The sequence below is a fragment of the Leopardus geoffroyi genome, chromosome C3 (assembly GCF_018350155.1).
Source record: "Leopardus geoffroyi isolate Oge1 chromosome C3, O.geoffroyi_Oge1_pat1.0, whole genome shotgun sequence".
In the NCBI taxonomy this organism is placed as follows: domain Eukaryota; kingdom Metazoa; phylum Chordata; class Mammalia; order Carnivora; family Felidae; genus Leopardus; species Leopardus geoffroyi.
This window is the reverse complement of record NC_059338.1, coordinates 115,502,956-115,528,911: the sequence shown is the minus strand read 5'-3', so window position 1 is coordinate 115,528,911 and position 25,956 is coordinate 115,502,956. Positions and strand designations below refer to the sequence as shown.

General features: G+C 37.4%; 1 protein-coding gene across 1 annotated transcript in view; it reads left to right on the top strand.

The window, feature by feature from the left end:
• LRRC69 (leucine rich repeat containing 69) overlaps positions 1-25,158 on the top strand; it is a 78,440-nt gene extending 53,282 nt beyond the window's left edge. Inside the window, exons 6-8 of the mRNA XM_045454280.1 lie at positions 3,332-3,433; positions 15,106-15,285; positions 24,808-25,158. Coding sequence (XP_045310236.1) covers positions 3,332-3,433; positions 15,106-15,285; positions 24,808-24,918 — 393 coding nt within the window. The 3' untranslated portion in view covers positions 24,919-25,158. The remainder of the gene's footprint in view (positions 1-3,331; positions 3,434-15,105; positions 15,286-24,807) is intronic.
• Positions 25,159-25,956: the final 798 nt, after the last annotated feature.

The following is a 25,956-nucleotide window of genomic DNA, read 5'->3' as shown; positions in this document are numbered from 1 at the left end:
TGAAACCAAGAGTGGGACACGTAACCAAACTGAGCCACTCAGGTGCCCCTTATGTCTGGATCTTAAAATCATCTTCATCTGCTCTAAATTGGAAGAATTAAAGTCCAAGATGGCAGTTTGAGCACTGGTTCCTTCTGTGTTCCAGTTCCCTATTGCTTTATGGCCATATCTTTTCTTCTGGGCCACTGAGACTTCACATCCCTTTACTTCTCCTTTTACTCCTGGTTAATTGAAACATTGTACTATCATTTCTTTTTCTATCTAGTCTAGATCATAAAGTCCGAATCATTTGCTCTTTAGTACATGCAATGCATTCATTCCCTTGCTTTCTGATGCACATATTCTGTAAATTCTCAGTGTTGGATCTGGGCTACTAAGTGCTAAATGGAAGCATAAAATATATGGACGGGAAAAACCACAACTGTGTGGATTCCAGTAGGTCATCCCTCAGCACCTCTGTCTCTGGCCAGGTTTCTCTTCAAAAACCTGTAGCATATTCCCAGCTTTCACCACCTTCTTCATGCCTTTTTCCACAATGACACCGTGCTTCACAACTCAGTTAACAGATGGTCTGACTCTTTATTTTTAAGACAAAATTGAAGGCATCATGTCTGATTCCTTCAGTGATCCAAACCTGCACCTTCAAACTTACCCATGCCTGCATTTATACCTCCTTTCCTGTGGCCACAGAGGAGGAAATAATGCAAAGATGTTAGTATTCAAAGGTCATTCTGTGTTCACCTGATCGTTATTATTTCAATTATTCTTTTTCTCTCCTTTACATTAATCTATGTTGGCATTTACCTTCTACATGCTCAAGTGACCCTTATCTTAGAAAAGTAAAAAAAAAAACCCTCATTTTAACCTTTATTCCTCTGCAGCTGCCAGTCCCTTCTCCAGATATGACAGGTCAGTGAATGCTTATGATGTTCCAACTTCAACACTACTTTGGACCTGATAATTCTTTGTTGTTGGGGCTGTCCTATGCATTGTAGGATGCCTAGCAGCACCCCTGGCCTTTGCTAATTAGATTCCAGCAATACTTCCCCTTACCCAGTTATGACAACCAAAAATGTCTGTAAATCTCTGTTGTGGGGGAGGGGCAAAATTGTTCCAGTTGAGATAAAACTCCTAACTCTTTAAAAAAAACTTTTTTTAGTGTCTATTTATTTTTGAGAGACAGAGAGACACAGAACATGAGTGGGGGAGGAGCAGAGAGAGAGGGAGACACAGAATCCCAAGCAGGCTCCTGGCTCTGAGCTGTCAGCACAGAGCCCAACATGGGGTTGGAACCCACGAACCGTGAGATCATGACCTGAGCTGAAGTTGGATGCTTAATTGACTGAGCCAACCAGGCGCCCCTTAAAAAAATTTTTTTAACATTTATTCATTTGTGAGAGACAGAGAGAGACAGAACATGAATGAGGGAAGGGCACAGAGAGAGAAAAGGAGACATAGGATCCAAAGCAGGCTCCAGGCTCTGAGCTGTCAGGACAGAGCCCAGCTGGGGCTCAAACTCAGAAACCACGAGATCATGACCTGAGCTGAAGTCGGCTGCCCAACTGACTGAGCCACCCAGGTGCCCCAAAACTGATAGCTCTTACTGTTTGAGTAAGCACGTGCAAAGAGACGCTGACAAGCTGTAACAACATTTTACTAATAGAAGATAATGTAACTGATTTTGCTACTGGACAAAAATATTGTTCTATTAAGTTACTAGGCTGACAGGAAATCCAGTAGTGAACAGAGAGAGAGGGTACAAAAAGTGTTTTTTTCTGAATATTCTGGGGAATATTCAGAGTGGACATTGAGAGATTTTGTCACTTTGCAAAACACATGCTAATGAATTTCAGTAATTAATTTCATTAGGATCACCTCCTTTTGAAATATGTGTGGTAAGTTAGCAAACTGAATAACTCATTACCATGTATGATGGAAGTGTAGTGACAGGATTTGAAGGAAGAAAAGCATGATTCCATATAGAGAAATGTATGCTCTTTGAAGCACAGTTCAACTTGAAATGATGTTAATGATGTTTACATATACCAAGATATTCAAGTTTGTATCTGTTTTGAAAAAAAGGGGCTATGAGTTTTGATATAAATTATGGACTGTTGTGCTTTAGGACAGAAAGGAAAACATGATGGTTCCGTTAAGCACAGGGAGTGCTTTCTTCATTTCAACACACTCAGCACTGACTGGGGGCTACTATTGGATTCAACTGTCTAGGTTGCTCCCTCATGGTGGGCAACATAGGAAGCTGCGTTAGGAAAGGCAGAATGTCTGTGGTGGGACCAGGAGACAAGGTGATTCCAACATGGCCTTGAGCTCTGTGTTTTATTTCAAAATCTTGTCTGTGTTGTAGAGATTTCTGGAGACTTTTGAGACCTAGTGACATGACACCCTGGAAAGATGTTTTAAATCAATTATTTTAGTTTATTGAATGCTTGCTATGTTTCAAACCCTAGGCAGAATTCAGGGAACTATCTGTAACTTTCCTGTAAGTGTGAGACACAGCGGTGTGATGATGTCAGCGCATGCTGGCTCATAAGAACCAATTTTCCATATTTCTTCCCAGCTCTGTGTTTTGTGACTGCAATCGCCATGGTAGAAGTAGTTATACTAAGGAATAAGGAACCAAAATATGCCACAAATCAGGGCTTTAAAAAAATTATATTCTTTCCAGAGAACTGTTTTACCAGCACACCACCAAAGATGGGTCTTCTTTTTTTTTCCATTTCAAAGCTGAAACTGAAGTTCAGGCAAGTAATTCCCTAAAGTGAGTTTAACTTTGAAAACCGCATGAGTTCCTGGGAGGCAAGGCACACTATTAGTATGAGAGAATCCCTTATTTTTCTACTCAAATGGTAGAGTCCAGTTGAGGTTAGGTTTTATTCATAGGGCGTTTTGATTTTCCTTTGTTTCTCTTACCTTTCTTACTGAACATAAATGGGTCATGGTTCACAGTCTTTCAGACCTGGATTTTGGTGTAAATTAGAATGTTATTTTTCATCATACTTGGTTTTCTAACAAATATATTATTTGCAAAATATTCCCAGCATTTGATTATTTAACTAACCCCTATTCTATTACTAATCAGTTCTGTTATCCTCAACAAGTTTTCTCTGCTGTTTAGTATTGGGGATGCCACCAGGGACCTCTAAGGTCAATGTCATTCATTCCAGCATGAAGACCTTCATGCTTTTAACAATAGAGTATTTCCATGTGAAAATACTAACATGGAATATAAGTTCTAAATAAAGTAAGATGAGCCTCAAAAGTGAAGTTTCTTATTTTATGATGAAATGAAGTTTTTATTTTGTTTTGAAAGTTTCAGAACCTGAAGCTGAGGGAATTCTACTGTGAAGGAAACCCTCTGTTCCTGAAGGAGCCAGTTACCGCTGTACAACAGGATGATGTCTGGAGTCTACAGGTGAAGCCTTATACCATTCACACAGCTCTTGAAACTAAAGCTATGATTTAAGTTTTAAAGAGTTTTCTTTTAAAGCATTCTTGCCAAACTGGTAAATGATTACAGCAACCCTAGTCCATTGGCAATGTGGATCCTAGACATAATCTCTTTGACTGGCTTATAGAATCCAATGTAATACTGATTTCTAGAGTGACCGAATTTGGAGAAATGGAAACATTTTATTGGATGAAAAGAAAAGAGAGGAAGTTGTTTTCACTTTAACCTTCCAAGTATTTTTTCAGTATTATTTAAAGGGTGTATTTGATTTGTTTTTACCATGGTTTTTGCCTCTTCCTTCCCATTTTCACTTGTCCCTGTTTCTAGTGGATAAAGGAATCTGACCCAGAAATCATGTTCACTTTAATCAGACAAATTGATGATATTAAAATATGGAATAGAAAAGCATAGTAGAGGACTCTCTTTGTGTGTTTTTTAGTGACAGATGAATTAAGATTGCAGATCTTCCCACAGTTGAGTATGAGTCTCCATCATGAATTTGGACTTCTCAGATTCTAGGTATTTAACAGGAATGAATTAATTTATGATTTAGTCCTCCGATAACCTTAAAAAGTAGTGCCATTATTGTCCCCCTTTTACTGATAAACTGAGATCAGGGTAAGTTAAATAACTTGTCCATGTTCACAGAGCTAGTATGTGTTAGTATGATGATGCCAACCTAAAAGCTGGGCTTCAGACTCCATGCTTGGAAAGCTCCATTGTCTTAGAAAGAGTCTGCTGGAAGGTGAGGGAAAGGGAAACAGGGCTAGTCCCTTTCTGGAGGGGGGTCTGGTTTGTGGAGGGGGCCGAATGAGCAGTCAACCCAATGTGGCAGTAGTCTCACTGGGATCCCTTGAGGGCAAGAATGTTGCTGTGTGTCCAGCATGAAGATGCAGAGTGAGAGAGAAGTATTTCTTCCCCCTTTTCTAAAACTATAAGGACCCAGGAGGACAAGAATTTTATGCAGGCATGTGCGTGCGTGCGCACACACACACACACACACACACACACACACACACGTGCACAGTTGACCCTTCAACAACATGGGGGTTAGGAGCACAAATCCCCAGGAAGTCAAAAATCCATGCATAAATTTTGATTCCTGCAAAACTTAACTACTAATAGTCTACTGTTGATGGAAGTCTTACCAGTAACATAAAGAGTTGATTTACATATTAACACATAACAAATAGGTGTTAATGTATATATGTATTATGTACTGTATTCTTACAATAAAGTAAGCTAGAGAAAAGTGAAGGTTAAGAAAATCATAAAGAAGAGAAAATACATTTATACTACTATGTTGTATTTATTGAAAAAAAAATCATTGGTTTTGAAAAGCAGAGGGACTTAACATTGTGAGTTTTTATAATCAGTGGGGCTTAACTCCTGGAACTTTAAAAATCAGCAGCTTGGGTCTGGGGGAACCAAAGGGTGGTAGAAAACTGGTTCCCTGCCCTTAAAGAGACTGCAGTATGGCAAACAGCCCCAATGATATGGCATAGAAGCTGCGGTTTGAAAAACACCAGGGGTATGGGAAGGCTATTTGTTTACTTATCTCAGAGCCTCTGCAGCAGGGGCAGGGATCTTTAGGAGACTTTTCTAAGAACAAAAGAGCTGACAGGCTCTATTTCCCTCCCCCACCCCCTAGCCGAGATACATGGAGACCTGCAGGAACCAGTACAGTGTGAACACTACCTGGCTTGCTAACAGTGTACCCCATACCCATGCAGTTCTGCAGACTCACCCCTCTAGCCCCAGTCTCCCCGGGAGTTTTCCAAAGTGACTACAGGTCCCCTGACACAGTGGACCTACACAAAACTTGCTAACACTGTGCACCCCACCCTCGCATTCTCCTATTGACCCACCCCCACCAACCTGTCCTCCGTAGGAGTCCAGAGGTGTGCCACAAGTGTGGCATTGTGCAAGCAGCCCCAGTAGGGGCCAGCACCACTCCAAAGTGACTTCTGTCCCAGGGAGTGTGGAAGATAACCACACATACCAGTTGAACTACAGCTCCAGCAGTGGGCTAGGACAGATATCTGGTCCCACTATAGGCCCCACCCACCAGCAAAAGCCTCCTGGGGGACAACACAGGGAGAGTATCCTGCAGTTTGGTGCAACTGCATCTCTGCCCAAGGCAGCCCCAGATTGGTCCATTAACAACAGGGACCAAACCTTGCCAACAACAGGGAAAGTGAGCCATTGTTGGCAATTCCACTGAAGACAAATGCAGCTCAGCCACAAGAGTAGGGTGCACAAAATATATGTAGGAGACACCCTTGAAGCTCCAGATTCTGATGAACAGGAGACATTGCACTACAGGGCATCACAGGACATTTCCTTCATAAGGCCATTACCTGCAAGAGCAGGAGACATAGTTGATCTTTCTAACACATAGATACAAAGAGACAAAATGAAAAGACAGAGAAATATGTCCAAAATGAAAGACCAGGACAAAATCATAAGAGAGCTAAACAAAATGGAGATGAGTAATATGCCTGGTAGATAATTTAATGGTCACAAAGATACTCACTGGGCCTGAGAAAAGAATGGAAGATCTCTGTGAGAACCTCAACAAAGGCAAAGAAAATGAAAAAGAACCATTTAGAGATGAATTCAAAAGATGAAATTAAAAATACACTAGAGGAAATAGAGAATAGATTACAGGAAGCAGAAGCATGGATCAGTTGACCTGGAGGACAGAGTAATAGAAGGTAAACATGCTGAACAGGAGAAAGAAAAAGAGATTAGTAAAAATTGAGAATAGATTAAGGGGACTCAGCAACACCACCAAGCATAATAACATTCACATTATAAGGATACCAGAGGAGAAGAGAGAGAAAAGGAGGCAGAAAATATATTTGCAGAAATAATAGCTGAAAACTTCCCAAATCTGGGGAAGGAAACTAGATCTGAATCTAGGCAGCACAGAAAGCCCCCAACAAAATCAGCCCGAGGAGGTCCACACCGAGAGCATTGTAATTAAAATGACAAAAAGTAGTGATAAAGAGAAAAATTTAAAAGCAGCAAGAGAAGAGAAATCAGTTACATAGAAGGGAAACACCATAAATCTACGAGCTGATTTTTCAGCAGAAACTTTGTAGGCTGGAAGGGAGTGGCATGTTATATTCAAAGTGCTGAAAGGGAAAAAAACAACAACAACAAACCTTCCATCAGGAATACTCTGTAGGAGAGTTAAAGAGTTTCCCAGGCAAACAACGGTTAAAGGAATTCATCACCACTAAACCAGTCTTGTAAGAAATGTTAAAGAGGAATTTTAAGTGGAAAGAAAACACTATAATATAAGCAAGAGTAAGAAAGATAGGATGGATAAAAGCAGCAAAATTAAATATATCTATAAAAATCAAAGGATTCATAAAATCAAAGAATGTGAAGTATGACACTATATACAAAAGACATGGAGGGGAGAGAAGTTAATATTTAGTGCTTTTTAGAATGGGTTCAAACTTAAGTGACCATCAACCTAATATAGACTGTTATATGCACAACATGTTATATATAAACCTAATGGTAATGACAAAACAAAAAACCAGTAATAGATGCACAAAAAATTTAAAAGAAAAAGGAATCTAAGTATAACACTAAAGAAAGCCTGCAAACCATGAGAGAAGAGAGCAAGAGAAGAAAGGGACAGGGAACAACTACAAAAACAGCTATAAATCAAGTAACAAAATGTCAATAAATACATACCTACCAATAATTAATTTTTTTCATGTTTATTTATTTATTTTGAGAGAGAGAAAGAGCATGTATGCACACAAGTGGGGGAGGGGCAGAGAGAGAGAGAGAGAGAGAGGGAGAGAGACAGGGAGAGAGAGAATCCCAGGCAGGCTCCACACCATCATCACAGAGCCGGCTGTGGGGCTCAAATTCATGAACCATGAGATCATGACCTGAGTCAAAACCAAGAGTTTGACACTTAATCGACTAAACCATCCAGTTGCCCCAGTAAAGGAATTCAAATATATCACTAAAGAAAGCCAGCAAACCATGAGACAATAGAGGAAGAGAAGAAAGGAACAGAGAAGAACTACACAAACAACCATAAAACAAGTAACAAAATGTCAATAAATACATACCTACCAGCAATTAATTTGAATGTAAATGGACTAAACACTCTGATCAAAAGATATAGTGTGTCAGAATGGATTAGAAAGCAAGACCTTTCTGTATGCTGCCTACCAGGGACTCATTTTAGACCTAAAGATACATGCAGATTGAAAGTGAAGGTGTGGAAGAACACTTATCATGCAAATCGAAAATAAAGCCAGGGTAGCAATATTTATATCAAACAATATAGACTTTAACACAAAAGTTGTAACAAGTGACAAAGAAGGACACTATATAATAATAAAGGGGGCAACGCAAAAAGAAGATATAACAATTGTAAATATTTATGCACCCAACATAAGAGCACCCAAATATATAAGGCAGCTATTAACAAACATGAAGTAATCAGTAGTAATACGATAATAGGGGGTAATTTAACATCCCACTTATATCAATGGACAGATCATCTAAACAGAAAATCAATAAGGAAAGAGGGGCTTTGAATGATACATTGGCCCAGATGGATCTAATAGAAATGTTCAGAACATCCCATCCTAAACAGCAGAATACACGTTCCTTTCAAGTGCACATAGAACATTCTCCAGAATAGATCACATGAGGCCATAAAAGAAGTCTTAAAAAATTAAAAAAAAAATTTTAAGTCATATAATGCATCTTTTCCAACCATAATGCTATGGAACTAGAAATCAACTACAATAAAAAATCTAGAAAGAACACAAATGCATGGATATTAAATAATGTGCTACTAAACAATGAGTGGATCAACCAAGAAATCAAAGAGGAAATAAAAAAAATACATGGAGACAAATGAAAATGAAAACACAATGGTCCAAAATTTGGGGGATGCAGAAAAAGCTGTTCTAAGAGGAAAATTTATAGCAATATAGGCCTAAATGAAGAAGCAAGACAAATCTCAAACTAACCTAAAGAAGAAAAAGAACAAACAAAAACAAAACAAAACAAAAAAGAAAAGAAAGAACAAAGCCCCAAGCAGTAGAAGGAAGGAAATAATACAGATTAGAGTAGAAACAATGGAATAGAAACTAAGAAAACCAAAACCAAATAAACAAACAAACAACAATAAAAATACCCGTAGAACAGATCAATGAAACCAAGAACTGGTTCTTTGAAAAGATCAACATTAATAAACCTTTAGCCAGATTCATAATGAGGGGGGGGGTAGACAGAGAGATACAACTCAAAATCAGAAATGAAAGAGAAGAAATAACAAATAGCACAAAAATACAAAGTATTATAAGAGAATAGTGTGAAAGATTATAGCCAACAAATTAGCCCAAAGGAGATGAATAAATTCCTAGAAACATACCTCCTAAAGCTGAATCAGGAAGAAATAAAAAATTGGAACAGACTGATTACCAGTGATGCAATTGAATCAGTAATCAAAAAACAAACAAACAAAAACCAAAAAAAACTCTCAACAAACAAAAGTTCAAATGGCTTCACAGGTGAATTCTACCAAGCATTTAAAGAAGAGTACCTAGTCTCCTCAAACAATTACAAAAAAATAGAAGAGGAAGGAAGGCTTCCAAATTCATTCTATAAGGCCAGCATTACATTGATACCAAAGCCAAATTAAGAAACTACAAAAAATGAGAGCTACAGGGCAATATCTCTGATGAACATAGATGCAAAAATCTTCAACAAAATATTAGCAAACAATCCAAAAATACATTAAAAAATTCATTCACCACAATCAAGTGGGATTTATTTCTAGAATGCAAGAGTGGTGCAATATTTGCAAACCAATTAATAGGATACATTACGTTAGCAAGATAAGGAAAGAAACCATATAGTTATTTCAATGGATGCAGAAAAAGCATTTGACAAAGTACAATATCCATCCATGTTAAAAAAAAACTCTCAACAAAGTAGGTTTAGAGGGAACATCCCTCAACATAATAAAGGCCATATATGAAAAATTCATAACAGACACCATACTCAATGGGAAAAAACTGACAGCTTTCCCCCTAAGATCAGAAACAAGACAAGGATGTCCGCTCTCACCTCTTTTATTCAACCTGGTACTAGAAGTCCTAGCTGCAGCCAGCAGACAAGAAAAGAAGTAAAAGACATCTGAATTGGTAATGAAGAAGTAAAAGTTTCACTATTTGCAGATGGCATGATACTGTATATAGAAAACCCTAAAGACCACCAGTAAGCTGCTATAAATGATAAATGAATTTAGTAAATTCTCAGGATACAAAATCAATATACAGAAATCTGTTGCATTTCTATACACTAATAACAAGGCAGCAGAAATAGAAATTCATTGAATAAACACTTTTATTTATAATCGCACCAAAAATAATAAAATACCTAGGGCAAACTTAACCAAAGAAGTGAAGACCTATACTCTGAAAACTATAGCACATTAATGAAAAAAATTGAATATGACATAAACAAATGGGAAGATAGTCCATGGTCATGGACTGGGAGAATAAATCTTGTTAAAATAGCCATACTACCCAAAGCAATCTAAAGATTAAATGTAATCCCTATAGAAATACCAACAGCATTTTTCACAGAACTGAACACCTTAAAATTCGTATGGAACCATAAAAGACCACAAATAGCCAAAGCAATCTTAAAAAAGGAGAAAAAACTGGAGGAATCTCAATCCCAGATCTCAAGATACACTACAAAGCTACAGTAATCAAAAAGTATGGTACTGGCACAAAAATAGACACATAGATCAATGGAACAGAACCCAGAGTCCAGTAATAAACTCATATGGTCAACTAATCTACAACAAAAGAGGCAAGAATATACCATGAGAAAAAGACAAATGGTATTGGGAAAAGTGGATAGTTACATGCAAAAGATTGCAACTGAGTCACATTCTTATACCATTTACAAAAATAAACTGAAAATGGATTAAAGACTTAAATGTGAGACCTGAAACCATAAAATCTAGAAGAGAGCACAGGCAGTAATTTTTCTGACATTGGCTGTAGCAGCATTTTTCTTGATATTTCTCCTAAGGCAAGGGAAACAAAAGCAAAAATAAACTCTTGGGACTACATCAAAATCCAAAGCTTCTGCACAGCAAAGGAATCAATCAACAAAACAAAAAGACAGTGTACTGAATGAGAGGAGATATATGCAGACAATATATCTGATAAGGGGTTAATATCCAAAAAATGTAAAGAACTTATATAACTCAACACTGAAACAACAAATAATCCAATTAAAAATGGGCAGAAGACATGAGTAAACATTTTCCCAAAGAAGATACACAGAAGGCCAAGAGACACATGAAATGATGTGCTCGATATCACTCATCGTCAGGGAAATGCAAATCATAACCACAATGAGATACCACCTCACACCTGTCAGAATGTCTAAAATCAAAAACACCTGAAGCAACATCTGTTGGTGAGGAAGTGGAGAAAAAGGAACCCTGTGCACTGTTGGTGGGAATGCAAACTGGTGCAGCCACTCTGGAAAACAGTATGGAGGCTCCTCAAAAAATTAAAAATAGAATTACCCTATGATCCAGTAATTCCACTAGTGGGTATTTACCCAAAGAATACAAAAACACTAAAACAAAAAGATATATGCACCCTACATTTATTGCAGTATTATTTACAATAGCCAAATTATGGATCCATTGATAGATAATAAAAAGATGTGAAATACACACACACACACACATATCTACACACACACACACACACACACACACACATATCTACACACACACAGTCGAATATTACTCAGCCTTAAAAAGAAATGAAATCTTGTCATTTGCAACAACGTGGATGGATCTAGAGGGAATAATGCTAAGTGAAGTAGGTCAGTCAGAGAAATACTGCATGATTTCACTCATGTGGAATTTAATAAAAAAAATTAACAAAGAAAAATGAGACAAAAAAAACCCAAACTCATAAATATAGAGAACAATCTGGTGGTTGCCAGAGGGGCGGTAGGTGGCGATGGGTGAAATACGGGAAGAAGATTAAGAGTACATTTATTGTGGTGAGCTCTGAGTTATGGATAGAATTGTTGAATTACTATATTGTACACCTGAAAGTAATATAACACTGTATGTTATACTGGAATTTAAAATAAATAAATAGGAAGGAAGGAAGGAAGGAAGGAGAGGGAGAGGAGAAGGGAGGAGAGGAGAGGAGAGGAAAGGAATCAACATATGACTAGATCCACACAATTCAAACTTGTGTTGTTTAAAAGGGTCAATTGGGGGTGCCTGGGTGGCTCAGTCGGTTGAGCGTCCGACTTCAGCTCAGGTCACAATCTCGCGGTCGGAGAGTTCGAGCCCCGTGTTGGGCTCTGGGCTGATGGCTCGGAGCCTGGAGCCTGCTTCCGATTCTGTGTCTCCCTCTCTTTGCCCCTCCCCCATTCATGCTCTGTCTCTCTCTGTCTCAAAAATAAAAAAACGTTAATAAAAAAAAATTAAAAGGGTCAATTGTACTTAGTAGAAAAAATGATTTTTACTTATAATATATTAATAATTTGGGTATTTTTAAAAGTATCTCTAAGATTTTTTTCTTAGAAATGTGCCAAATTTATTATACATTTTATATTTGTACTTAATCCTTTTTACTGGATATTTGGGTAACATTACTGATTTAAACTACTTTAAAAAATATTTTTTAAGAATTTTAATTTTTTTAGTAACCTCTACACCAAGTGTGGGGCTTGAACTCATAACCCCTGAGATTAAGAGTCACATGCTCCACCAACTGAGCCATTCAGTTTGTATTTTTTAAAATTAATTTATTTATTTTGGGGAGTGGGGGAGGAACAGAGCAGAAGGGAGAGGGAATCCCAAGTAGGCTCGGCACAGTCTCCACAAATCATGAGATCATGATCTGAGACGAAATCGAGTCAGATGCTTAACCAAACTGAGCCACCTAGGTGCCCCTGAGGTGCCCTGATTTAAGTACTTTATCTGTCAAAGAATTGTAGCACTTTGATTTAGGCTATGCCTTGGTTAGGATTTTATTTTTAAGCTTATTTATTTATTTTGAGAGAGAGAGAGAGAGAGAGAGACAGAGACAGAGACAGAGAGAGAGAGAAGAGAGGAGTGAGAGAGAGAGGGAGTGGAGAGAGAGTCCCAAGCAGGTTCCATGCTGTCAGTGCAGAGCCCAATGCCGGGCTCAATCTCATGAACTGTGAGATCATGACCTGAGCCGAAATCAAGAGTCGGAGACCCAACTAATTGAGCTACCCAGGCACCTCTATTTTTTTTTTTAATTTAGAGACAGAGAGTGCACAAGTTGGGGGAGAGACCTTTATTTTTAAGAGATGTCCTAAAAAATACTGTTGGTCATGCCAATAGTATCTTACTTTATATATACTAGCAGTTCCAAGTAATAACTTTATATTTCAGTGGTATATGTTATTCTTCCAAAGTAACATATTGGCAGCAAGTAGGAGAATAATATAATTAATGGGTAATATAAGAGTTATCAAGAGACATATCAAGTGCAACAAACATGTTTGGTTCCAGAAATCATAAATGGAAAAAGTGAACTGTATGAATTGTGACCTTTTTATAGGTCCCATGTATTCCAACAAATTTTTCTACCATCTGCTGTTTTGGGGAGTGAATCCTTATTTATTAGTTTTCTGCTTTATAGTGAGACCTAGCCTTTGAGTTCTGGTAGCTAAAAACTTACCTCTAAAATCATTATTTCACTCTGAATCACACACTATGCTGTGTGTAAGTAGTTAAATAAAAGGTGATAATAGACATCTAATTTAGAAGTCCTGGTAATATTAGTGTGAAAGAGTAATTCTTTCAGAAAGGATAATCTTTTTATGTCACCATTCAGGAAAAAGAACTAAAATGAGTAGGAGGTTATTCTGCTGAAGGATCAGACAGTTAGGGAGACTGTGCATAAAGGCAGCTTTCTCAGTTTCTCAGATGCTTGTTAGGTGTAATGGACAGAGTAATAAGGAACAAGGAGACAGCAATTTATAGGATTTTGTTGTTATTTTTTAAGATTTTAATTGGGCACATGAGTGAAGATATGTATGTACATATGTATGTATGTATTTCCAGAGATTCCTGTTAGAGCCTGTTGTGGACCATTTTAACACCAGTGGGAAATCTTTCACTTTGGCCAGAAAAAAACAGTTCCATAAATTATTAAAATTCATGCAATGTTTGTGGAACATTTATACAGGGCTTCTATGCTACCAGCACAAGAGGCTCAGTTAGCAGAGTAAATCAAATATTTGTTTTATTTGCTTGCTCAGTGAAGATTTGATTTTATGTATTATATAGCATTTTACTGTAAAATGACGACGTTGTTGATGGTCATGGTAAAAGCCAGCTTATATTTTCTAGCCACCCTTTTGTTATTTAATATTATAATTATTACCAAAAGTTAAGTTTCTGGACATGGCTGTGTGGATAGGTTTAATACAGATTGAATTCAGACATTTGGGTAATAGAAATCAGTGCTCTTTGCTAATATGACTATTCAGGTACTCACTGAAGTAGGTAACTTAGACCAGTGCATCTTAAAGTTGAACAGGCATACTGATTACCTGGAGAAACTTGTTAAATTGCAGATTCTGATTCAGTAGGTCTGGAATGTAGCTGGAAGTCTGAATTTCTAATAGGTTTCCAGATGATGCAGATTCTGGTCCTTGAGTCAGAGTTTAAGTTCTAAAGATTTAGACATTAGTAAATGTGACAGACTCAGTTATTGAGTCCAGTATGAATATTTGCACAGTCCTTGCTGCTTGTAATGAGAGGTATAAAATTTGAACCTAAACTTGAATAATGTAATTTTTTTTAATTTTGGATTTATCTTTAAAAAAATTATTATTGTTTTTATTTTGAGAGAGAGAAAGAGAGCAGGTGTGAGTGGGGGAGGAGCAGAGAGAGAGGGAGAGAGAATTCCAAGCAGGCTCCATGCTGTCAGTGCATAGCCTGACACAGGGCTCTGTCTTACGAACTGTAAATCATGACCTGAACCAAAACCAAGAGTTGGATGCTTAACTGACTGAGCCACAGGCACCCCAATTATGTAAATTTTTAATAATTTGGATTCCTCTATGTAAGAGACATAGAAATATTAAGATGGAAGTAACTTCCTTTTCTTTCTTTCTTTCTTTCTTTCTTTCTTTCTTTCTTTCTTTCTTTCTTTCTTTCTTTCTTTCTTTCTTTCTTTCTTTCTTTCTTTCTGTTTATTCCTGAGAGACAGAGACAGAGAGAGACAGGGCATGAGCGAGGGAGGGGCAGAGTGAAAGAGAGACACAGAATCTGAAGCAGGCTCCAGGCTCTGAGCTGTCAGCCCAGAGCCTGATGCAGGGCTTGAACCCACAAGCCGTGAGATCATGACCTGAGCCAAAGTCGGACGTTTAACCGACTGAGCCACCTAGGCACCCCTCTTTTCTTATATTATTGAAAACTAATTTATAATGCCCATCATTGGCAATAAAATTCATTATATAGATATGGAAAACTAATTTAACAGAAATTGTGAAGAATAAGCCAAAAATATAAATTAATATAATTAATGTAATTTTTTTTTTAAATCTAGGAAATAACATCAAGATTTATAATGAATGAGCTCTCAGAAAAGAATCCTTTTGTAATGCAAGCTATAACATGGCACCCACTGGTCAGGAACATAATGTCTCAGAGAAGAAAATGTGCAATATGTGAAAAGTACTTTTTAACAATATGGCTGGAATGTGTTGAATTTGTTCCTCCATCAAAGGTAAATAGTGCTTTTTGTGTGAGTAGAGCATAATATCTCCTCTTTTTCTTTATCCTTCTCTAAGTGAGCCAATACTAACTAGATGTTTATCTAAGAATTGTCTTGTATGATAGTATAATGGTTTTTATTGAGCTTTGTCGAGATATGATTATGTAAGTTTAAGGCATAAAGCATGTGGATTTGCTACATTTATAAATTGCAAAGTGGTGTTGGGAAACAACAGATGGTGGGGAAAACTGGACAGCGACATATAGAAGGAAGAAACTGGACCACTTTCTTACAGCATACACAACAATGAGTTCAAAATGGATGAAGGACCTACATGTGAGATAGGAAATCATCAAAATCCTGGAGGAGAACATAGGCAGCACCTGCTTTGATCTTGGCCATAGCAGTTTCTTACTAGGCACATCTCCCTGAGGCAAGGGAAACAAAAGCAAAAATAAACTATTGGGACTTCATCAAGATAAAAAGCTTCTGTGAAGGAAACAATCAACAGAACTAAAGGCAACCTTTGGAATGGGAGAAGATATTTGCAAATGACCTATCAGATAAAGGGCTAGTATCCAAAATCTATAAAGAATTTACCAAACTCAATACCCAAAAAAACTATATAATCCAGTTAAGAAATGGGCAGAAGACATGAACAGACATTTCTTCAAAGAAGACATAAAAATGGCTAACAGATACATGAAAAGATGCTCAACATCAGTCATCATCAGGGACATGTAAATAAAACCACAATGAGATACCATCTCACACCTGTCAGAATGGCTAAAAGTAACAACTCAGGCAACAACAGATGTTGGCAAGGATGCAGAGAAAAGGGGATCCCTCTTAACACCATTGGTGGGAATGCAAACTGGTGCAGCCACTCTGGAAAACAGTATGGAGATTCCTTAAAAAGTTAAAAATAGAACTACCCTATATCCCAGCAATTACACTGCTAGGTATTTATCCAGAGGATACAAGAATACTGAGTTGAAGGACACATGTACCCCAATGTTTATAGCAGCACTATCAACAATAGCCAATTGTTTGGAAAGAGCCCAAATGCCCATTGACTGATGAATGGATAAAGAAGGTGTGGTATATATACATGATGGAATATTACTCAGCCATCCAAAAGAATGAAATCTTGCCATTTGCAATGGTTATGCTAAGTGAAATAAGTCAGAGAAAGATACACCATATGATTTCACTCTTATGTGGAATTTAAGAAACAAAACAGATGAACATAGAGGAAGGAAGTGAAAAATAAGATAAAAACAGAGAGGGAGGCAAACCATAAGAGACTATAGAGAACAAACTGAGGGTTGCTGGAGGGGTGGTGGGTGGGAGGATGGACTAGATGGGTGATGGGCGTTAAGGAGGGCAACTGTTGTGATAAGCACACCAGGTGTTATATGTAAGTGATCAATCACTAAATTCTTCTCCTGAAACCAATACTATACTATATGTCAACTAACTTGAATTTAAATAAAATCTTGGAAGGAGAAAAAAAAAAAACCTGGGAGTGTCAGAAACTTGTGAGAAGAAAAAAATTGAAAAGGAAAATTGCTTTGCATTGAAACAACCACTGATCCTAACTTTATTAAAGTAATTGAAAAAATTAAAAAAGTAACATTTAGTAAGTATGTGATAGTGAAAAAGTATGTAGCATGGAATTAGAATAAGTGTACAGTAGGAATTTATAAATATGCCAAAATATTAAAGATATTTAAAAATTGGATACAGAAAATTTAGATTGGGGAGGGGTGCTGGGTGGCTTAGTTGGTTAAGCATCTGGCTTTGGCTTAGGTTATGATCTCATGGTTTGTGAGTTCAAGCCCCTCATTGGGATCTCTGCTGTCAGCAAGGAGCCTGCTTTAGATCCTCTGTCCCCCTCTGTCTCTGCCCCTCTCTCATACTCTCTCTCGCTCTCAAAAACAAAAACAAAACCAAAAACAAAAAACATTAAAAAAATAAAATTTAGATTGGAATATACATTACCAGGTACTTAGCAACTGAAACATGGTATTTTCATGGGTTTGTTTAGTTCCCTGTTTCTTGAGCGAAAACGTGCACAAAATACATGGGGATGATAATCAGATTAACCATGTTGGTAAACAGTTGCTTTCATATATTTTTAGGATTTTGTGCTGCTTTTCCCAGTTAAGCAGAAAGAGATTATACAAAAACTAGTTTGCCTAGAAGCCTCCCTTTGTATTAAAAAATTTTAATATCTTAATTATCTTTTAAGGAGCTAAACTTAGAGAATGCTGACCTTTAGAGTAAATACTTCATCATGACGGGAGAGCCCATTTGATAATGCCAACGTCTGGTCGCTCTATTGTGCCTTACAGAATGTTCTGTCTCTGATGGAATTTGCCATCTGAAGGCACAGTTGAAGAAGGGTGACACTTGATGACAAATGGGTCTTTATTCTTGACATAAAACAACTAGAAACAACCAAATATCAAATTGTAATTGCTTTTATTTAGGTGAATGTGAAATGATGTGGTACTTACCTTATGAAGTAGTGAGGTGAGGAAAATAGTTGATGAAGAGTTTTGCTCGATATCGAATATTATTAACCTTTACCATAATTCATCCAGATGCTTTTGTCTTTTTTCAAATGTTATAGCTGTTGCCATCTGAGTTCAGTGAGTCCTTAGTAGTGATAGAATTATCAATAATTTCAGTGTAATTGATATTTAAGTATTAACTGCTAATGATATAAATCTTTGAAATGAATCCTTTTTAGTTACTACCAACTTGGGCCATAGTGACTTAGAAGTAACCTAAATGGTGTTATAAAATCCATTCCAAACACTTGAGAGTGATCCTGAGCCCAAGATATGCATTTGATAGTTTTCATTTTGTATAGTTACATTAGTTGAACTTAACATTTCCCCAGATACCTTTAAAGTTGAAGAGTTTAGGGAGGGAACAGTTTGGAACATGAACTCTCAACCCTGTGTAGAATGATGTAATGTAATTAAAACTACCCTCAAAAGAGATTAGATTGAGTAAGTTTCACTACAAATGAATGAAAATGCTGATCTACTTTATGAAAATTTGCAACCTTAATTCCTTTTTTATGACAAGCTGCCAGTAATGAAACATAATATAAGATTACATTTAATAATTTTATTCATTACTTATAGAGAAAAATCTTACTTTGCAGTAAAAAGTTATTACTGTTTAGATACCACTGACATTCATTTATGAAACTGATCATTTCAACCAGCCAACTGTGAAAATGAATGTAGGTTTTAAAACATTTATGCAGTGGTTAGTCAATTTAATGTACATTAGGCACTAAGAGGATCAGAAGGCATCACATTTCTAATTCTAAACAGTCGTGAAAGTAATATGTATTTATTGTTCAGAAAAATTGAAATGGTGTGAATGATCCTTATTATTTATTCAAAAAATAACAAAACAATCATAGTATAAATTAACTCACACACTGTATCTTGATTACTTCTAGGGGAACTCGTTGAATTCTCTTTTTCTTTAGAAAACTCTCGTTGTTGTTGTTGTTGTTGTTCTCCTTCTCCTCCTCCTCCTCCTCCTCCTCCTCCTCCTTCTCCTTCTCCTTCTCCTTCTCCGTCTTCTTCTTCTTCTGAGAGAGGGTGGTGGGTGGGGAGAGGGAGAAAGAATCTTTAAGCAGGCTCCACACCCAGCTTGGAGAAGTGGGGCTTGAATCCTGAGATCGTGACCTGACCTCCCTTTTGTTCTTAAACTGCTGGGTAGAGTTACAGTTGTCTTCAATCTCTATGATTATTTTTTTCTTCTAAAGAATCTCAAATTGCATTCAACTTCAGTACATTTTTCTGAAGCTATGTGTCACCAAAACGTTTGAACCTCCCACGTGAAATTCAAAGGACATTGGTTACGCAGAGGTGGTGCTTGAAAGCAGTGTCACTCTGGAGAGGAGAGAATGCTGCTTAGCTGGATGGGTGGCTGCAACATGAGCAGGATTTTCTTTCTGGTTTCTGCCTTACTGTAGTTCAAAGTGCCCTGTGGGTGGAACAGCCATATAATCTATTAATTAAGCCAAGATGCTTTTGAGCGTAAAAGTGAACATTATCCATGAACTGGAAAACCAGCAGGAAATCGGGACTGTCCTGGGCAAATTCAAATGTATGGCTATACTTCTTAAACGGTGCCATTAACTTTAGAGTAGTGCTCATTGCTGGCTTTTATCACTGTTGATGTGGAGGAGTTGTCATTCTGAATGTTCATCTTAAGTTTTCAAATTATTTTTGGTGGCTCCGTACATATTTGAGGTCCTGCTTTAAAAGGGAAACTCTGGGTGCTAAGTACAGTGCCAATAGGTGGGGGGGCCTGGTTGGTCCCAAATGGCTTAAAATCTAAGAGTTTAAACTCTAGACATGCAAAAGACACTGGCAATAAAAACTAAAATGAGTGGTAAGAGATTTAGTGCTTCAAAGTGGAAGGTGAGATAATTGTAGGTTGTCTGGCCTGGGAAATGCCAGAAAGATTCTGGGACTTCACAAGACCTTGATACAGGTAGAATTCAGATACATGGAGAAGGAAGCCCAGGAGATATTTTAGGAGAAGAGAATGACATGGAGGAGAATGAATCTTGTTCATAGGGCAGTGAATCAATTAAATTGGTTCATAGATGGAAATGGGAAGAGGAGACATTATTTAAAAAATGAGGTCAAATTCTATGAAGCTGTCAAAGGATAGAATAAGGAGTTTGAATTTGATCCCATTTGGGAAATGGAGTCCTACTGAATATGTGAGGACAAACCAATGATATAAAGAAAGATGTATTTTAGAAGGAATCATTTGGCAGTATTGTGCAGGATTAATTGGAAGTTGAAGAGGAGGGAAGCTGAAGAAAAGAGATCTATTAGTGGTTGTCTAGCGTGGGTGTAAGACGTAGTAGTAGAAATGCAAGGAAAGGAACCTCCATGGGGAAGGAAGCATGACAGGACTTGAGTGGTTGGATAAGGGAAGCCACAGAAGGGTGTAAAAGAGAAAACCAGAAAACTCCAGAGGAAGCTTTCTGTGAGAGCAAGACCCCAGTTTTTATCTCAGATATACTGTTACAAGTGATGTGTGATAATTCAAGTGAATATGTTTAGCCAGTTGGAGACAGGTTAGAACAGCGAAGCAGTGTACTTCTGCGCATTATCTGAAAATGTGTGCACTTTTCAACAACTGTTCATTCTTTCAGAGAGTTCTGCACATTGTTATTAAACCATAATCAGAGCCCTCCTTTGGTAAAAGAAGCTGGGAGACATGCTATGACTTAACGCAGATCGAGAGTTTGGTGAACTTAGATTCTAGTCCGGTCTCTAGCTTGAACTCTGAGGCTTAAGGTAAACCACATTCCTTCTCACTATATCTGGACTAATTTCCTTATCTGGACCACGAAGAGATGAGACCAAAGTCTCTTCTAGCTCCAGAGTGACCGAGGGGCTGTCACAGTCATGCTTTTCATGGTCCTGCTAATTTGGAACATGATACCAGTATTAGTTTCCTATTGTTTCTATAACAAATTGCCATAAACTTGGTGTCTTAAAAAAATTCATTATCTTACAGTTTAAGTAGGTCAGAAGTCCAACATGAGTCTCGCTGAGCTAAAATCAAGGTGTCAGCAAGGCTACGTTCCTTTCTGGAGGCTCTAGGGGAGGATCCATTTTCTGGTTCTTTCCAGCTTTTAGAGGCCACTGACGTCGTTGGCTCATGGCTCCTTCCTCTGTCCTCATAGCAACATTAGCGGATCTGGTCCTTCTCATGTCACATCACTTGGATCTTCTCTTCTGCCTCCTCCTTCCATTTTTAACAATCCTTGTGATGAAAACAAAGCAAAATAAAACAATCCTTTTGATGAAATTGGGTCCACTCAGATAATACAGAATAATTATGGGTCTCTCAAGGTCCTTATCTTAACAACATCTGTAAGATCCCTTCTGCTATGTAAGGTAACATACATATTCACAGCTTCCAGGGATTAAGACATGAACATCTTTGTGAAGTGTTGGGGGGATATTATTCTGTCTTCTATGATACTTTTCCCAAGAAACAGGAAACCATCTTACTCTTTTTTTGTATTCTGTATGCTTCATGTAATACTGAAACCTTATTCAAAGCTTTAGTTTATACTGTGTGCTATACATATATATTTTGCGATAATTTTTTATTTCTCAGTTTAAAAGATGACAGTGACTATCACCGATAAGGCATGTGTTGAATGATTTTTAAAAAAAAATCTCAATTCCACCATTCAATAAATATAAAACTTGGTGAATATATGTTTTTAAACTTAAAGTACAGAGCTACTTTTTCCTAAAATAGGGAGAAGATGTAATCATATATTCATTTGCTTTATGAAAGAATGCATTTCACTATAAAGAGTGAAAAATTAGCCTGTGGTATAGCTTTTTTACATTTTAAAGCTTTTGCTACAAAGATATTTCAGAATAAAAGTATGTCTAATCATAGACCAATTCCTTTTCCTTTCCTAACCTCAACTTGACAAAAAGGGGCTTTCAAGTGTTTCAATTTCTATCTGTAAACAGCGAACAAAGCAGTAGTTATCTTACAGAGTCCTGAAGTTATGTTAATTGACGTTTGTGAAGAGAGGTCCTCTATAAGAGGGTGTGTGATTATTCCTTCGTGACATGCTCATGTCAAATGGACAGGTGTCATACTGGCAGAAAGCACTATCATGATCCCACAAGTGGACATAAAAATTTAAATGGTTATCAACAGGCTAGGTATTCGAGACTTTCTTTTTTTATGAAAACATTACTGAGTCCAATGACTCTAGGTGGAAAAGTATATGGCCAAGGAATTATGTTGAGTTCATTTTTCTCAGTAAAATTTCCAGGAAAGAGATTATAGCCCTGAGAAATATTTTATCAGAAATAGTAATAATTAAGTTATAGAATAATTACAAAGTTTCACATTCAGTACAAAACTGATAATGGCCCTTGGTAAAATAAACTTCTAAAAAGTTAAATAAAACATTTTATTCTAACTAAACAGTAATACCCCCAAGTAGGGGAAAGAGGGATACAGACACTTTGTATTGGCGCAAGGGAAATGGCTAAAACCACAGTGGAAATAGAAAATACCATCCATCGTTTCTGTTGTAAACTTTGTATCTCATGGAGAAACTGGACAAAGCAAATCAGATTAACTGTATGGCTCCACTTGTTTCCTTGGTAGATGTTTGACTTTCTATAACCTCCTCTTGGCTCATGGCTCTACTCTTTGTTCTAACTTCTTAAACAGCAGCTAAGTGAAGTGTGTTAGCATGGTTTATTTTGATAGCCCTTAGTTCTAGATGATAGGTACTTCAGTAGTAAGCCAAGGTTGCTGGTGGCATGAGAGGCTTGTCTACCATATGCAAAGGGAAAAAACACACTTAGCTTTTGAGTGCAGTTTCAACACTTTGTCATTATAATCTAATCGACCAGTAGGATCTCTTGTCTATTTAAAATACTATACATAATGTGTGTATCATTAGAAAACTGATTATGAATTCTTCTTCCCCTAGACTAATGTAGTCACATTGTTGATATCCCATGATTCAGCATTTTATGGTCTATTTATTGTTTATACTGTGTTGTTTCCCCAATACAATATGCACATTCCTGAAGCTGTGAATTGCTCCCACAGCTCACTCTTTCTGAATGTCCTTCATGTCCTTTCTAGGCAGTCACATCCTAGTCATCCTTTAAAACTCAGCTATTTTCTTATACTGTGAAATCTTGCTTAATGTTCAGCCTATGGTGGTGTCTCCCTTCTTGGAAATATCATAGAACCTATCATAGTATCGAGTCTTTTGTTTCTAGGTATTTTGTGTGTTTATGTCTTAGCTTTCCAACTAGATGCTGAAAAGATTCTTTGAGGCAGAGATTATTTGTTATATCTCTGCATCCTTGGCATGTTGCTTAATGTGGTTCAAGTTTTAGGTTGCTTATAATTTTTCAGAACTCTTGGTTGCAAACTAACAAAACCCAACTTACACAGTAACTAATAGCAAGTGATAAAGAAGGCTTAGGAATGGGTCTGGCTGAATATTTAGTCATGCTGGATCAGGTAACCCAAAGTTATCATGAGGAATCTCTCCTTCTATGTGTATTGTGTCTGCTTTCCTTGGTCTCCATTTTGCACTTATTGTAAGCCAAACTATGCCTTCTGGCAGTAGAGGGAGAGCTTCCCTCAGTAGATCCAGCAAAGCCCTGGGGCCGATGTTCATTGGCTTTATCGGACTGTCCTGGGTTATGTGTCCAGCTTGAATTATGTGGCTAAGTCTTCAGCCAAGGAGTGGGATCAGTTGTCTTCTCTGTTCCATAACATACGCACTGAAATCAGTGAAAAGGTGGTTCCCAAAAGGAAAAGATGGGCTTTTGTGCCAGCAGTATGGGGAATAGATGCTGGCCAGACAAAAACAAGATGCTTATTGGAGATTTCAGTAAATGTTGGCTGATTGATCAACTAAACCTCCTTCTAGGAATAGAGTCAGATTTGTAGAGATTCTATACAATTTTCTACCTTCATCCAAAATATTTTATCATTAGAATAGTGCCATGTATCCTCTGAGCACTTCATAGTCACAGTTGGAGGTGGATGTGAAGGTGATATGATGTATGACTTAGACTCCCCACCGATTTGCCACCAAAGCTGAAAGGCTCTTACTCTCTCAAGGATGGATTAATGTGCTTAGGTATTTGAACCTTTAAATGGGCCCTCAGTTCTTTCGTGGAAGACTGAACAAAACAGTAATGAAATCTCTCACTGGGGCTTGTGATGATGACAGCCCAGTGGGCTCATGATAAAAGTAGCATTGTCGACCCATCAAACTACTAGTTGTGTCACTCTGTTTTGGATTCTCTTACTAATAGCTATGTTGACTTCAGAAGTTGTTTATAAAGAATGTAAATGGCAAGCTTTTGAAGTTGCCATTATTTCCAGTATTCATGCTCAAGACATGTATACTAAGTTGGCTAAGAGTTCTGACTGCCTATTTTGTGCATGGAGAATGAAAATCAGAGATTTGAAGTACAAAAACTTAAATCACACAGTGGGCAACTTGCTGAAATCCAGCCAGTGAAAATCAACATTATGGATAGTGAGCAAAGGATACTAATTTCCATGGGAAATGGGTGATGGACAGATCAAACGAAGACGTTCATTGGGGAGTTCAGTAAATGTCTGCTGACTGATCAATTTAACATCCTGTAGGACAGATGTCAGGTTTGTGTGGATTCTGTATTTTTACCTTCATTACAGACACTTTATTGCTAGATAGTATAATAATATATTTGGATAAGAGCATAGACAATCCTTTACCATTTAAATTTTGTTTAGTGTTGAATATGCCTTTCTTAGCTAATTTGTTTATTTGTGCATGAGAAAGGAGCACATGAAGCATAAACTGTGCCCTTTAGAAATTAATGCTGTGAAATCTCTGAGAAAGCTAATATTTATTTTATTCAAAATTATTGGAATATTGCTTTAATGTTATTTTTAATCTTTACCTTTTAGAAATGGAAGATAAGCAGAAATCTACAGCTGGTACCTCTTCAAATATTAATTTGTTCTTACACATGTTTTAATCAACGCGGCCCTAACCTCTTTGGAATTGCTCAAGTGTAGAGCCTGTGAGAAGCTCATTTAGAGACTCACATGACTTGCCCCATCAGTTCTGCACACAAAGTCAGATTATGCCCTACTATGGTACCGTGCTGTCTCTCCTCTCTTTGCCAATACATTAAGCAAAGGAAGAAAAAGAATTTACTTGTAAAGATCCCTGCTTAAGCACTATAGTCTACCGTTAGCTTGTTTAGACTCTAGGTGTGCTGTTTCTTCTTTGACTTAAAAACAAAATAAAGAAGGGAAAAATAAAGGTCTGTGTGGCAAGTGTCATTCTTCCCTGTCATTTTATGACCACCACCCTCCTTTTCTAGATAAGTGTTGAGAGATTGTGATGGGGACAAGGATTTATTTTATGCATGTTTTGCAATTGAAAGAGAATTACTTTTTAATGTTAGACAGTTGTATCCCATTTGTATGATTTCAGCTGAGCTCTTATTTTTTAAGAGGCACTAACGTCTTATTGACTAAAATAAAACCATTCCACTTAAAACTGAGTAGAAGGCTGGAAACTCAGGCTTGGTTACTCCTAACATCCCTTTGTTTCCACTTTTAAAGTTTTATTCTATCTTTATTTTTGTTTTTCACAAGAAACCTACAGAAGCCAGGGCAGTAGCACTGAAATGAGAATTTGACTCATTTTCTCTGAAGGACAACAGAAAAGTAGAAAAAGAAATTACGAAAATGTACAGCATAACAGACTAGTAGTCTCTTAAAAAAAGTTTTTTTTAATGTTTATTTATTTTTGAGAAAGAGAGACAGAGCACAAGCCAGGGAGGGGCAGAGGAGGAGGGAGACACAGAATCTGAAGCAGGCTCCAGGCTCTGAGCTGTCAGCACAGAGCCCGACACAGGGCTGGAACTCATGAACCGCAAGATCGTGACCTGAGCCGAAGTCGGACTCTTAACCAACTGAGCCACCCAGGTGCCCCGGACCAGTGGTCTTTGGATGTGTGGTTCTGTCCAGCAGCAGCCATATCACTTGAGAACTTTGTTAGAGTACAAATTATCTACCCCAGACCTACTAAATCAGAAACTGGAG